Source organism: Lampris incognitus, chromosome 3 (genome assembly GCF_029633865.1).
Source record: "Lampris incognitus isolate fLamInc1 chromosome 3, fLamInc1.hap2, whole genome shotgun sequence".
Taxonomy (NCBI): Eukaryota; Metazoa; Chordata; class Actinopteri; order Lampriformes; family Lampridae; genus Lampris; species Lampris incognitus.
In genome coordinates, this window is record NC_079213.1 from 74,456,210 (window position 1) to 74,469,950 (window position 13,741).

Below are 13,741 nucleotides of genomic sequence, written 5' to 3' on the forward strand. Positions count from 1 at the left end.
AGGGATTCGGGGTGTGTTTTGACATTTTTGCTCAAGGAGGTGATTGTCTCTCTCCTTTTTCTTTTTTTTTGTGCATGTTTTTCAAGTGAATATCTTAGAGCACGTTGGTTGATAGCAAGGGGTAAGTAGTGTAGGGGCACTATATAACATCTTTCATAAGACACTTATATTGCATGAGGAAATATTGGCATTTTGATGCCTGATCAGTGCCTGCCCATTGTCTGCATGCTGTTTTATTAGCACCCCCCCACCAAAAAAAAAACAAAACCCAAAACTTGTAGCTCTTTCCATGTCTGTGTTCCTTTAAGATGAGAGCAGCTTTGATTTCTCCCATCTTTGTGTCACAGTGACTGGTATAGTGTTTGACAGGTGGAGTTAAAATACAGAAAATTCTGGATGAAAATTCGTCAGTCTCAATCTCTTGCCCTGGGCTGTAGGCATCGCAGACAGAAGCCCACCGCTTTGTGTCAGATGTTTATCAAAGGGGCTAATTAAATTGCTGTGTTCAGATAACAGCCTAATAGAAAAAGAAAAAAAAAAGAAATCCCAATACCTCGCCCTTATATCGTTGTGCACAGGATAAAGGAAGCAATACTGGGGTGCCAGAAGAAACCTCTGACCAGCCGAGTGTAAAGAAGGCTGAAATATCATATGCCCTTTGTTGTCGCGCAAAAGAGGCACAAAAAGAGATCTGTTGTTGTTCTCACTTTTCTCTGTCTCCCATTCATTCTTTTTTTTTCTCTCTCTTTATTGCTGGAGGAAATAAACCTGGACCTCTTTGCTCAGGCCGACCAGCCTCCCCTGGCCATTCCTCTCTGTTTTGTTTCAAAAGGGCAAGGCTCTCCAGCCTGAGCAGTTTGCCCTGCAGTGCCACGCCAGGGGCAATGCTTGCCTCAGCTGCTTCATCACCGGGGGACCAGGCTAACGTCTCCTGACTGCACTTAGCTGTGTTTCTCTGATACGGTCATATCACATCAGCCCGGGCACATGTGACATCGCATCCCTTTCCTAACTTTAAGCAGTTTGTTGCCATCTACATTCTCTCTGCTTTTATCCCCCCTTTTTTTTTCCTTTTTTGAGTGATGTTGTGATTTGTTGCAATACTTCCTGGCAGCACCGCTGCCACACATTTGTGTTGGATAACAGCGCCTATTACAAGATCTCTCGATATGGCCAGTGTTTTTCCTACAAGAGTGAACTACCTCGACTACCCCCCGACACACACACACACACACACACACACACACACACACACACACACACACACACACACACACACACACCTCCCCCACAAGCCCTCCCTCTCTCTCTTTTTTTTTTCCTCCCTCATCCTTACCCCTGCATTTGAATTTCCAGATAATAGGCTTTGACTTCTGGCTGCACGTTTATGGGTCTTTTCATGTTATCAGCTTAGCTCATAGCGTAGCGCTGAAGAACACAGACTCCTAGTGACAGGCCAGCCAGTCAGCACGGCGAGGCTGTCAGGATCTCTCATACACTAATGATTTCCCTTTAGTCTATTTTCTGTCTCATTGGCCGTTTCCTTCAAAAACAAAATTGCTCATTTAAATTCTCATGCCTGGGGCATTTTGGTCTTCAAATATTGTTGGAAAGTGAAAGGATTAGGCAAAATATGCTTTTTTAAAATGTTAATATATTTTCTGGTTCACTTTCTCCTCTGAGGCCAATTAGGGAATTTCTGCTGGCTGCATTAATGTCAAACTGACATCCCCAGCTATAATTACACTGTGCTTGAAACCTAACTTTCACTTGTGGGTAGCTGAGTGTGCCTTGCAGTGACATGGAGACTTGCTCTGCCAGCTTTTGATCATTTAATCATTGCTTGCTTTCTTTCACTCTTTTCTCCCATGCACGCTGATGATTTCACCTTTATTCTTTCTGTTGCAAAATGCAGTGTTCTTTCATTATTCACAGCTGTATTTTGCAGGGTTCATTAGTGACATCATTTCTCCACTTTGCCTGCTCGCGAGGAGAATCGGATGGTCCCTTCAGGTGCAGCTACCATATGTACATTGTTTACTCACTTGATTCACAATTTACATTGTGTTGTTTGTGTTTTCCCTTGTTTTTTACCATGCATGGAGTGAGTGGGCTGTCAAGAATTGAGGAGTGGGTAATGTGTGGCACCAATGTGCCATGCCCTGCCAGTCCTCCTCCTTATGCTAAGTTCAGTGTCAAGAGTGGGGAGACAGTTAATGATGGTTAATGCTTTCACCATGAATGTGAATGCTTCCACAGAGTGCCTCTGAATCAGTATGGCAGGTTCCACCAGATACCTGGGCTTCCTTTCTCTGCCATTTGCCATGAAATGACAGATGCAGTATGCCTTCAAAATATCTGCCGGGAAAAAAAAGGCACGAGATCTATTGATGTGCCATGGTAATGCTAAACTGAATAAAAACAATTGCTTAAAGGTTAGGCCATAGTTTGTTATAACACAAACTAAAATATGGATAATGGAAGTATACATATAATCATGGAAATCTGAATTAGTTTTAAGTCTAATATGCAAGAAATATTTGTTTAGTACACACAGCCATTTTCACAGCTGCACAAATCCTCGGAATAAAAGAAACTGCAAGTTACATTGTTTCGGAAATTCGTTAGTGTTTCAGCTAATTTGACTGCGGTGATTTTCTCCCCCACGTCATTTTATTTTTCCCATAGAACGCAGGGGATGCCGAAGGGGTGCAGCACTCAAACCTTTAGTATCCAGTTAACAGGATGATCCCCATTTGCATTTGTGTAAGGAAGTCGAAAAGCAAAGTTAACAGCTTTCAGACCTGTATGTTTGGAGTCAGATTATTGTTGACCATCCACACTGGATGTCCAGGGAAGAACCCTGGAGCGCCACACCTTTAGTGTTTTGAGCAGGTTTCGAGATACAAAAATTGCTACAGCTCTCTTTTGTTAGTCTTAGATTACAGCAGCAGAAAACATTTCACTTGTGAATATTGCATCCCCCTCCCAACTAGCCTCAAATCATCTTGTCAGCCGTCGTACCAGTCTAGAGATTACCCCACCAATTGCTTTACATTGCTATTAACCTGTGTTGGACAGTATCAATCTGTTGTAATATCTTATATTAGGTTTCCCTGACCAGCCCTTCCTGCACCTTCCTCTCTCGCTCCCTCCTCAAATCTTTTCTCCTGACCTAGCTGTGTTTTGCATTGTTTCACCCTTTTGCGTGGACTTCAGGTAATAGGAAATGGCACTGACCCCCTCTTATCCCCCCGATTACCTTTGTGAAGTGTGAATGTGGTATAGAATCACACATCAGGAGACAAGTTGTAATTATTTTTGTGATGCCATCAGCATGGATCAATCACTCGGGGAGCCTGGTAGTGGAATGCCGCTCGCAGCCATGGATGGGGCCAGCAGCGACCCTCATGACTGACAGCTTTGGTAATTAAGTGATTGTATAGACCCCTCCGACTGTTATAACAACCTTGTCAGGGCCAGTCTGCGGCTGGAACACACTCAAATCAATGTGTTCTTCACTCCTTGAGCATTTCTGATCATGTACCCCAGACTGAATTGAGGAGGGGGGGCGGAGGGGGGGCAACAAAGAGGAGAAGAACAGAGCCCTTCTGTCTCTCCGTGACAGTGGCTTGTAAAACACTTGCCAAGGCAAACAAATTTGCAGCAGATAACATCGTTTCAGATCTGCGGTATAGATAGCTGTGACAAAATAGACTGAAATAAAAACACTTTTTTTTCCAAATATGTTATTCCCTTAGCTTATTATAAGTGTTAATAATACTCACTGTGCCAATCTTGCATAAATAAAGGTAAAGAAAACAAAATGTGTATAAGATCTTACTTGGGTGTAGAGTTGAAGGTCTCTCCTCATCTTTATTTTTTTAATCTCATCTATTGTGAGGCATTGATTAATTCCAACCTGCACATCAAATTAAAACTGAATGTCATATGTTTTATTGCTGCATAAACGTGTGCGATGAAAAGACCATTACAGGTTGAAGTAATATACAATATTGCCATCTGGAAAGGAGCCATCATAAATGTCATGTCGCTCTTAGAGCTGCAACCTTTAATTTCAAAGCTCTTAGGATATGATTTGGCTTTGAAAGTTGATTCATACCATAACATCTTAGCATCTCTTCTTGTGCTGAGATGGAAAATGTTATTCATTTGGTAAAAGGCAAGTAATTTGTCTTGCATATGCAAGCTGTAATCTGACCAGTAATGCACTTGTAATGGATAGTGATTGGTGTGCATGTACGCCAATTGCCAAATGTCACAGTATCCACAATGCTACAACTAAATAGAGGGTTCATCTTTTAATTAATCAAACAAACCTATTCATAGAATTAACTTGAGTTCAGAGACACTCCAAACTCAATGAATGACCCTCTAATATAGTGGTGCAGATAGTAATATGCTCACTTAAGACTCCCTCGGTACTCATCAGTATGAACCAGGAAATCCAGTTTTCTGAATGAATGCAACATAATAAATGCAACTGCAGTATCTTTGTCAATTTTACACTGTAGGCTAATCAAAATACTAAGTGCGTAGCATATTATATAGTGCTGTTCTAGCTGCAACAGCCACTCAAAGCACCTTACAATCAATGAATGCCTCACATTCACCCACACACACACACACACACACACACACACACACACTGATACACTGATGGCGGTGTCAACCATGCAAGGTAACAACCAGCTCATTGGGAGCAGTTAGGGGTTAGGTGTCTTGCTCATAGACACCTCGCCATTTTTGCAAGGAGGAGCCGAGGATCGAACCGGCAACCCTACAGGTACCAGACGGCCTGATCTACCTCCCGAGCCACTGTTGCCCCGAAACTAATGTACATTAATTACATTCCAGTATAGTCATTAGCATTTACCATTAAACCAAGTAAAACTTTGCAATCAATGGTCTCACATTTTACGATTCCCGTCTTACCTGCTGTGAGTTTTCTTTAAGTTTCATGGTATAGTGGAGCCATTTCTACACCTGACTACATATGTGAAAGTCTAGACGTATCCGAAAGTTACTTTACTTGGTAGGTGATGCAAACGTGGCACTCACATTGAAATCTTTATGGCTTGAAAGCAATTTCCCAGTTGCTGTACTAGCTCATCCCAAGTAAAGGTAATTAATTACAAAAAGTCTACAGCTAGGAAATTAAATATAAATCTTTTTTTATAATCGTGAATGTTTTTTAAAGTCTCACAAACACTAAGTTCAAGCATACTGTATGCTGTCTGAACTATATTCATAAGATTTATTTTTTTACACATTTAGCTAGTAAAAGAAATGTTGCAGGATCTTCCTAAAATGTCTGACCTTTCACTTTGTCACCAGAAAGGCACAGCAAATCCAATTTCCAAATAATAATAATAATAAGAAGAAGAAGAAGAAGAAGAAGAAGAAGAAGAAGAAGAAGAAGAAGAAGAAGAAGAAGAAGAAGAAGAGAGCGTTCAAACAATTATCCCTATTTCCACCCTGACAGGATTGGGAGTTGGAGTGATGCTTCAGGGGAAGCCTAATTTGCAAAGTACTCCAGAATATGTGGAGAAATCAACTTGATCAAGTTCCACATCAATTCTTCTGTACTGAAGCTACAAGCATGCATATGTGTGCTTTTTCTCCTCTGCATCATTCATCCTTTCCTGCTTGTCACTATACTGTGGATACACACACACACACACACACACACACACACACACACACACACACACACACACACACACACACACAAAGGCAAACTGTGATATTTATAGGACAGCCTTTAGCTTCGACACACGTGTAAGAGGTCTACATTGTCCTTGGTGATGTGAAACAGTAGAGGTATGACCAGCTTCAGCCACTCCCACACACCCCCAAATACTGACAACAAAATGCTACCCCAGCAGTGCCCATCAGCAAATTATGAGGGCATTTTTCAAAACAACCAGTAACAAATTGTCAGGGTGAGCGTTGTTTTTTTCTTTTTTTTTTTTTTTCTTCTTCTTCTTCTTCTTCTATTTTTGAGGTGAAAAAAAAGTGCCATGATGATAATGGTAATGAAAAGCGAAATCTTTTGCGATTTCAGAGCCACGTAACTCCCATCTGCCCAGAATGAGTCCACGTGGATTAGATGGCCTTGGATGCCCATTACCAGCCATGCCCACTTCCTCCTAATGAAGAGATGAAGGGCAGGATCTCAGTCTCTCACCGCCCCTCTGCAGGGTGGGCTAGACTTTTCTGGAAACACATACACAACCACAAACACATGCCTTTATGGAAACGTGCTTCTCCAGTCACAGCTTAATTAGTTTGTCCTTCAAAGTACACATAATACAGTTTGGAACTTTTTTTAACTAATTACTTAACACAACTTAGAATTTAGAAGAAAGAAAATGCACAGAAGTCAAAAATGGTAGCATCATTGTTTATTTTTCAAGAGATTGTCTGATTTGAATAAGTTTGAGTAAGTAGGAGATCGTTTTCTTTTCTTTTTTCTCCACCGTTTTGTATATTTTTCAAGCGCTGTTAAATGATGATATTGAGGATTAATTTAATGTTTAACGTATAAAAACAAAAATAGGACGAAAAAAGTTTTTAGGGGTTGAACTGAATTATTGTTTAACTACTTTCCCTTACTTTTATTTTATTTCAGACATATTGTGGATACGAAAGTAAATACAGAAGGTTCCGAGATGCTAGCCGTTAGCTCCGTACATAAAGCCCACGGCGTGTCTCGGCTACACCGTGCCAGGTAACAACGCGAGTGGACACAGTACGTCCGAACCAACCAGCTTGAGCCGCGGCTGCCAGATGACTTCCGGATTTGAATCTTGAGTCATACTTCTTTCGAGTTCGCCCCAAAACGACAACGTAGTATTTAAGCCTTTTGTGCTTTATCGAAAAGACAACCCCAAAGGAAGCCCCTTTGACTGTATTTGATAGAAAACGGCCGATATCGCCACAGCTTGATGCAGGCCTCGTCCATTGGTTGAGCCATGGACGCGCGTGCACGTCTGAAGTGATTGACAGACCGCGACGCAATTGTGTGTGTGTGTGTGTGTGTGTGTGTGTGTGTGTGTGTGTGTGTGTGTGAGTGTGTGTGTGTGTGTGTGTGTGCAACCCAAAGGTCGCCAGCAGTGAAGTGACAGCTTACACACAAATTCGCCGAAGAATCAATATGGTGCCACGCCACCCATGATTGGCCCTGTCTGATCATAATAAGATGATACCCTAACTGGTAGCGTTCAATTTGTTCCTGCGGCGCCTTAAACCCAATAAAGCGATTGATTGTTCCTGTTTCGGTTGATGAACACAAAATGCAGCCCTCGACACACTGACTGACATGGTTAATCATCGCTTTGATCTTTATAGCAATTTGTAAGAGTTTCCGGGGATAAAGTATGGAATTTAATTTATGCTCCATATAGATTAGGCCTACAGGCCATTTTACCAACTAGTGAAATGTTCTTATGTTCAGATTTGTACTATTTAACATAGCCCTATAGTAAAATATCATTAATGATTTTCACTTCTTTTTTTTAAAATCCCGGACTGTGTTTCATTGTTAACGAAAGCAGTTTAAACAGGGGGGGCAAAAAATTCAAGCCCGTTAAATTCTTCTTCGTTTTCATATAAAGATCTTAGTCACTGAACACGTTAGTCTGTGGAGCTCTCCTTACATTCTCGCTATGTCGCCGCCTTGTGGTGAAACTCTGAAACTCTGCCTTCATCTGACGGACTGCACCGACAGTCACTGTCGAGGCTGCTGTGCATTGCAAACCATGGTAGTCCACTTAGACTGCTGTCCATTTAGTTTCCCCCCGTGTTATTCAGCCAAAATATAAAACCACAAACGTGAAAAAAAGACGGTGAGCGAATTGTATTCCAAGTTGGTTATTTGTGTTTAATAGATCCAACAAAATAAAAGAGTGCTAGAGCATCTCGGATATACTGTATGAGTTTGAATATATGTCAGAAAAAAATGTAGCTTTTTGACAGTTGGAAACGTAATAATTAGCTCCGTTGTTTAAAAATTATCGCGTCCTTGCAACTCCATTTGCTGCGCTGATACCCTCCGCGGAGTTTAAGGCAATCTTGTGGATGAAATAAATTTGGTTTGAATTAAAATCACAAATTAGCCATACATGTATTAAAAAAATATTCAGTTTGCGTTTGTTCATATTAAGGATACAGACATGTTACTTTTTCCACGGTCATTTGCATCCACAGTAACGAGAACAAGGCTACAAAAAAACAATTAAAAAAAAAAAACGAAAAAAAACCCCAGCTAAGTTAATGGGCATCCCGAATCCAAACTCTGTCCTCTGCTGCTGCCGTCTATTATAATATAACACTCAAACGAACAATTAAATGGAGAACAAACCTATGACGAGTCCCACGTGCACCGATGTTTTTTTTTTTTTTTTTTGATCGAACAGGATATAACAATAAAATTGATCCATTTCACCAACGCGGCTTTGGAACAACAACTGGCGTCACCGTCATCATTATTATTAACCTGCTGGGGAAAAACAAAAACAAACAAACAAGCCAACAAATTAAGCAAGGTGAAATACGCACCATCTCCATCTCCTCAAACCCCCTGAAAAGTGTGAAGCTACTCATGAGCAAAGAGAGCGGTCATCTAAAATAGGCCACACACACACACACACACACACGCACGCACGGTAGGTCCACCAACAAAAAAAAAATGAAGCTGAACTTATGCGTTCACATATCTAACAGACCACAGCACATCCCATAATAAGCAGGTAAAGCTCTGAGCGCGCGTTCACATGTTCTTCCCTCATATCCATCAAATAAACATTAACATGGTGCTGAACTTAGAATACCTTTGAACGCTCATTAGCACCTCATAATTACTTAACTAATTAGGATGACATGGTTATTAACAAGATGCACTAGCATGACAGTCACCCCTCCCTCCTATCCCTAAAAGATGCCGAATATGTCCGAATATGTATCGATGTTGCTTTTAAAGCTCCTTCTATCTGCTTATCAAAATGAATAAATAAAAACGATAATTGCTTTATATTCACAAATTAGCCTAGTGGTCAATTCGAAACGAGATCTGAAATATTAAGAGTCACAATATGGCAATATAGCCGACCCTTGGCAGCGTATTACTCGCATAGACATCCACAAATTTTGGATATCAACCTACAAAAAAATAAGATGATGGAGTTAAATAGTTGAATGACGATAATTAGAAAAGCAAATGTTTATAATTTAGCCTACCATCTTGCTGGTACAGCCGCACAGCCATTGCTGAGTTAAGCCATTGAGTTAGACTTTAGCTATCAGATTATTCAGAGTGCTAAAGAACAATTAATTTCCCCTGCAACGTTTCCTGTTAAACTGCCTTAACTCTGGAGACACCCCCCCCCCCGTGTCTGCCGCGGCAGTTTCACTTTAGACTGTTTCCAAATGAAAAGCTTATGCATGTCAACACACAGCCTTTAAAGCACGCACACGCACACATAGCGTGCTCGAGAGCGGCTACTGGAATCCGGTGGTCGGGCTCGGCTTGTCTCGGCGAAGGAACCACTCCGTGATTGGTGAGAGGTGCTGCAGCCGTCACATCGCAGCCAATGACAGAGTGCGCAGAGAGACAACACGGCGAGTGTTTATGATAAAGGAGAAAATATTAATTCCCCCCTCGCCGTGGGCCGTGACGTCAGTATAGGAAGTCGTTGTAGAGCGACGCGAGAACGATTACAAGCGAAAAGGGGAGCGTGGCGTCGAGGAGTTCGCCCCTAACAATCTCTTCTACACGCCGCAACTTTGCCAGAAAGTTCCCTTTCCAAAACAAAAGGGACGTGGACTACACAGACCCCACCGCCCGCGTTTTCTCCTTTTCCACCTGAATGTAACAGCATCTTGGACCGAGGCTATCTCAGCTGATTTATTAAAGAAAAAAGAAAGGAAAAAGAAAAGAGAGGAGAAAAAAAGTGGATTTCGTTCATCCGCGAGCTCGGGTTTTTTCCCGCTTAAAGTCAATTTCCCCTTTTAACAAGTCGAGTTTCCTCGTTGTGTTGCTGCGCTGTTTACTGTCGTTATAGCGCAGCGGAGTAGAGCGTCTCGATGTTGTTATGAAGACTTGGCCAGTCCCTTCTTAATATGGAAGGATCGAGCGGGTCGAATTTTGGAATAGACACTATTTTATCCAGCGCCTCCAATTCCGTGAACGCCGTGCTCATGAACGGAGACTTTCGACTCGGCGACAGCAGGACGGCGGATTTCAGGAGCCAGGCCACCCCGTCACCATGCTCGGAGATAGACACTGTGGGAACGGCCCCCTCATCCCCCATCTCGGTCACCATGGAGCACGCCGATCCGCATCTGGTCCAAGACAGCCTTCAGCACCACCACCACCACCACCACCACCATCACCACAGCAACAACCAGTCGCAAAGTTTGCCGCTGTCGCCTCAGCAGCAACCGCTCGCAGGGGCCGGCTGTGCCCCGAGGACTGCCACCTCTTCATTTCTAATCAAAGACATTTTAGGCGACAGTAAACCGCTGGCAGCGTGCGCACCTTACAGCACCAGCGTACCGTCCCCCCATCACACACCCAAACCGGAAAGTGCCGCGGCGCCGGATGGGTTCCGGCCCAAACTGGAGCAAGACGAGAACAGGAGCAAGTTGGACAAAAGGGATGACATTCAGAGTGACATGAAATGCAACGGTAAGTAAGTGAATATGTTTTTTATTTTATTTTATTTTATTTTATTTTAACCAATGACGCATATACTTCACTTGGGAGCCCGGAGTGGGAATTTATATTCTGCTGTTGGATTATTGCGAATAGTGGAGGGTTTTGTTTTATAATGTGGTCGAAATATACTCTAGAAAAATACAGCTTGAGCTCGATGGCAAGAACAGCAGCAGCAGCAACAACAACCGTCTAGTAATAATAATAATAATTATAACAATAACAATAATAATGTTAATAATAATAATAATAATAATAATAATAAATGAGAACACTTGACAATTCTCACAGTACTTTGCCTTGGCCAGTCTCTGCTGTCTTTTCTTAGCATCTATAATAGAGCTGAAAACAGATGTAAGCCCGCTGATTCTCCCCCGTGCGCGCGCCGCCTCCCCAGTGGCTCAATTAGAGAGATTATTGTTCTTCCTAGAGGGGGATCACGGCGCGTTGAGAAAAAGCTACAAATAGAGATGGATTGACATATCGATTTCCTGTTTTCCTAAAAAAAAGAAAAAAAACTTTAGGTGACAAATGCAGTCCGCAACTCTTTTATTGCTGCTGATGCGCTTCCCTGCCGCAGCCTACCTGCCCCGTCACTTCCCTCTGCTCCGCTTCATTAACAAGCCTGTTCATCCAAATTCCACTGTAATCCCACATTCATTTCGATTGAACCCATATCCCGCGGTGTTTCCGTCTTGTTTATTTTATTTTATTTCATATTTTTAGTGCTTTTTTGTTATCTCAAGGAGTCACAATTTGGGGACCATCCTAAGCGAGAAACCCATCTTTTTTTCTGGCCAAGTTAAAATTGGCAGACGGCCATTGCACATCATTCACTTTAATGCGTTAATGGAAAATAAAGCAACTTTTGTCACTGCTCATAGGAACTAAAGAAGAGGGCGACCGGGAAATCTCCAGTAGCCGAGACACTCCACCGGTGCGCACGAAAAAGCCCCGCAAAGCACGCACGGCCTTCTCCGACCATCAGCTCAACCAGCTCGAGCGCAGCTTCGAGCGGCAGAAATACCTCAGCGTGCAGGACCGCATGGACCTGGCCGCGGCTCTCAACCTGACAGACACGCAGGTGAAGACCTGGTACCAAAACCGACGGTATGCGAAAACCGGCTTACATGCCACCCCGTCTCCTCTCATCCCTTTCTGAAAGTCCCACGGACACGTCCTCTCCAAGGCTTGCACACACACTGTCAAGGCGTGCTTAGTGTATTTCCGGCTTGATCCATCAAAATCCATGCAGCGCAAATGAGTGAGGGAGGATGATAGGATATATAGTCAGTTCATGCAGGAGTTGTCTTTTTCTTTTCATTTTTACGAGGTCATGGAGATGGTAGCCCAAAAATATTCAGACTGCTTCATTTTATTAAAATACAGAGCCTAATTTACACATGCATCTATCAATACTATATATATATATATATATATATATATATATATATATATATATAAACCCTTTTGCAAGGCAGTGTTTGTTTGTTTTTTCTTCAATTTTGTGCAGCCACACTTGAAATGCATAAAGGTCTGAAATGGCAGGCTTCAAATTAGCAGTGTAAAACATCATCAAGATCATAAGAAAAATACTTTATTCTTCTTTTTTCTTTTTTTTCTTTTTTTTTGTTTGTTGCCTATAATTAGACCTTACCCAAATATCCTTGCCTGCACGGGATAATAAGACCTCGGCATACTAATCCAGGCGCGTTTGGGGACTTTGTGGAGCCTGGGCCGATTTAATAATTCATTTGCTTGTATTTTGATCTGATTTCAGGACGAAGTGGAAGAGACAGACCGCAGTCGGATTAGAGCTACTGGCTGAAGCAGGAAATTACTCCGCCTTACAACGAATGTTCCCGTCGCCCTATTTCTACCACCCCAGCCTGCTGGGCACCATGGACAGCACAACAGCAGCCGCCGCGGCCGCAGCCATGTACAGCAGTATGTACCGGACTCCCTCCACGCCACATCCGGGTCTCCAGAGACCGCTGGTCCCCAGAGTACTCATCCACGGACTTGGGCCGGGGGGACAACCGGCACTAAACCCTCTGACTAACCCCATGCCCGGCACACCGCACCCGCGATAGAAAACAACAACAACAACAACAACAACAACAACAACAAGAACTAACAAGAGAAAAGACGATGATATGTGAAAACAGTTTGAACACATGTGATGTGAGTACTAACTGCGTCGAGCCGCGCCGGGACTTGTGAAAAGACGCGGCAGACATTTTACACAAGTAAAAGGAAATATTTAACGTACTACATAGGCCTAACAAGCCCCCGCCCTGACACAAAGAACAGGCTGCCACAGAGAAAGACAAAAAAAAGAGGACTCCTCCTGTCTGACTGACTGTTTGTTTGTTCGTCTTTTGTACAAATACACTTACATTAGCAAATAAACTTATAAAGTTTATTAGATGGAGAAGAATGAAATGAATAAAGAAGTAATAATACTAATGAATGCATTTCACATGCTTCTATTGAAAACAGAGTAAAAAAAAAAGTACCCTGATTTAAACTTCTCGGATGGTATATTTGAAAACCTGCAAAGTAAATGAAAAATGAGATGCAAAACTCTAGGAGCTACCTCAAACCTATACTTCATCTATTGGATGGCATTTTATATAACGGGTAGGCAAAGTGCACTGAGTAATCTGCCTGTTTCTGTAAAACTTGTAGGTTTTGGTACTCTTAGTTCCCACAATCACAGTTTCCGGGTGCAATGCAAATCTAACTTCACACTATTATGACATCACAATATGTTTTACTTTCATTGTGTTGCTGTCCTTTAATTAAGGAGAGCTCTAAGGTAGCCTGTGTGTTGGAAGAAGGAGGCGGCAGCAGTTCATTGGTGGTTGGTTGGTTGGTTGGATGGATGGATGGATGGATGGATGGATGGTTGGATGGATGGATGGATGAATGGGTTGATTAGATGCCCTGGGTATTGGGAATGTGGCCTTGGCTTAGCAGCTGTTCTCTGGGAGCAGACTA

The 13,741-nt window shown here is 42.4% G+C and overlaps 1 protein-coding gene across 1 annotated transcript; it reads left to right on the plus strand.

The window, feature by feature from the left end:
• The first annotated feature begins 10,143 nt into the window (after positions 1-10,143).
• barhl2 (BarH-like homeobox 2) lies at positions 10,144-13,170 on the plus strand. The gene is made up of 3 exons (XM_056277796.1): positions 10,144-10,711; positions 11,623-11,848; positions 12,519-13,170. The coding sequence occupies exons 1-3, from the start codon at positions 10,144-10,146 to the stop codon at positions 12,829-12,831; spliced, it is 1,107 nt and encodes a 368-aa protein (XP_056133771.1). The 3' UTR covers positions 12,832-13,170.
• The last annotated feature ends 571 nt before the right edge of the window (positions 13,171-13,741 follow it).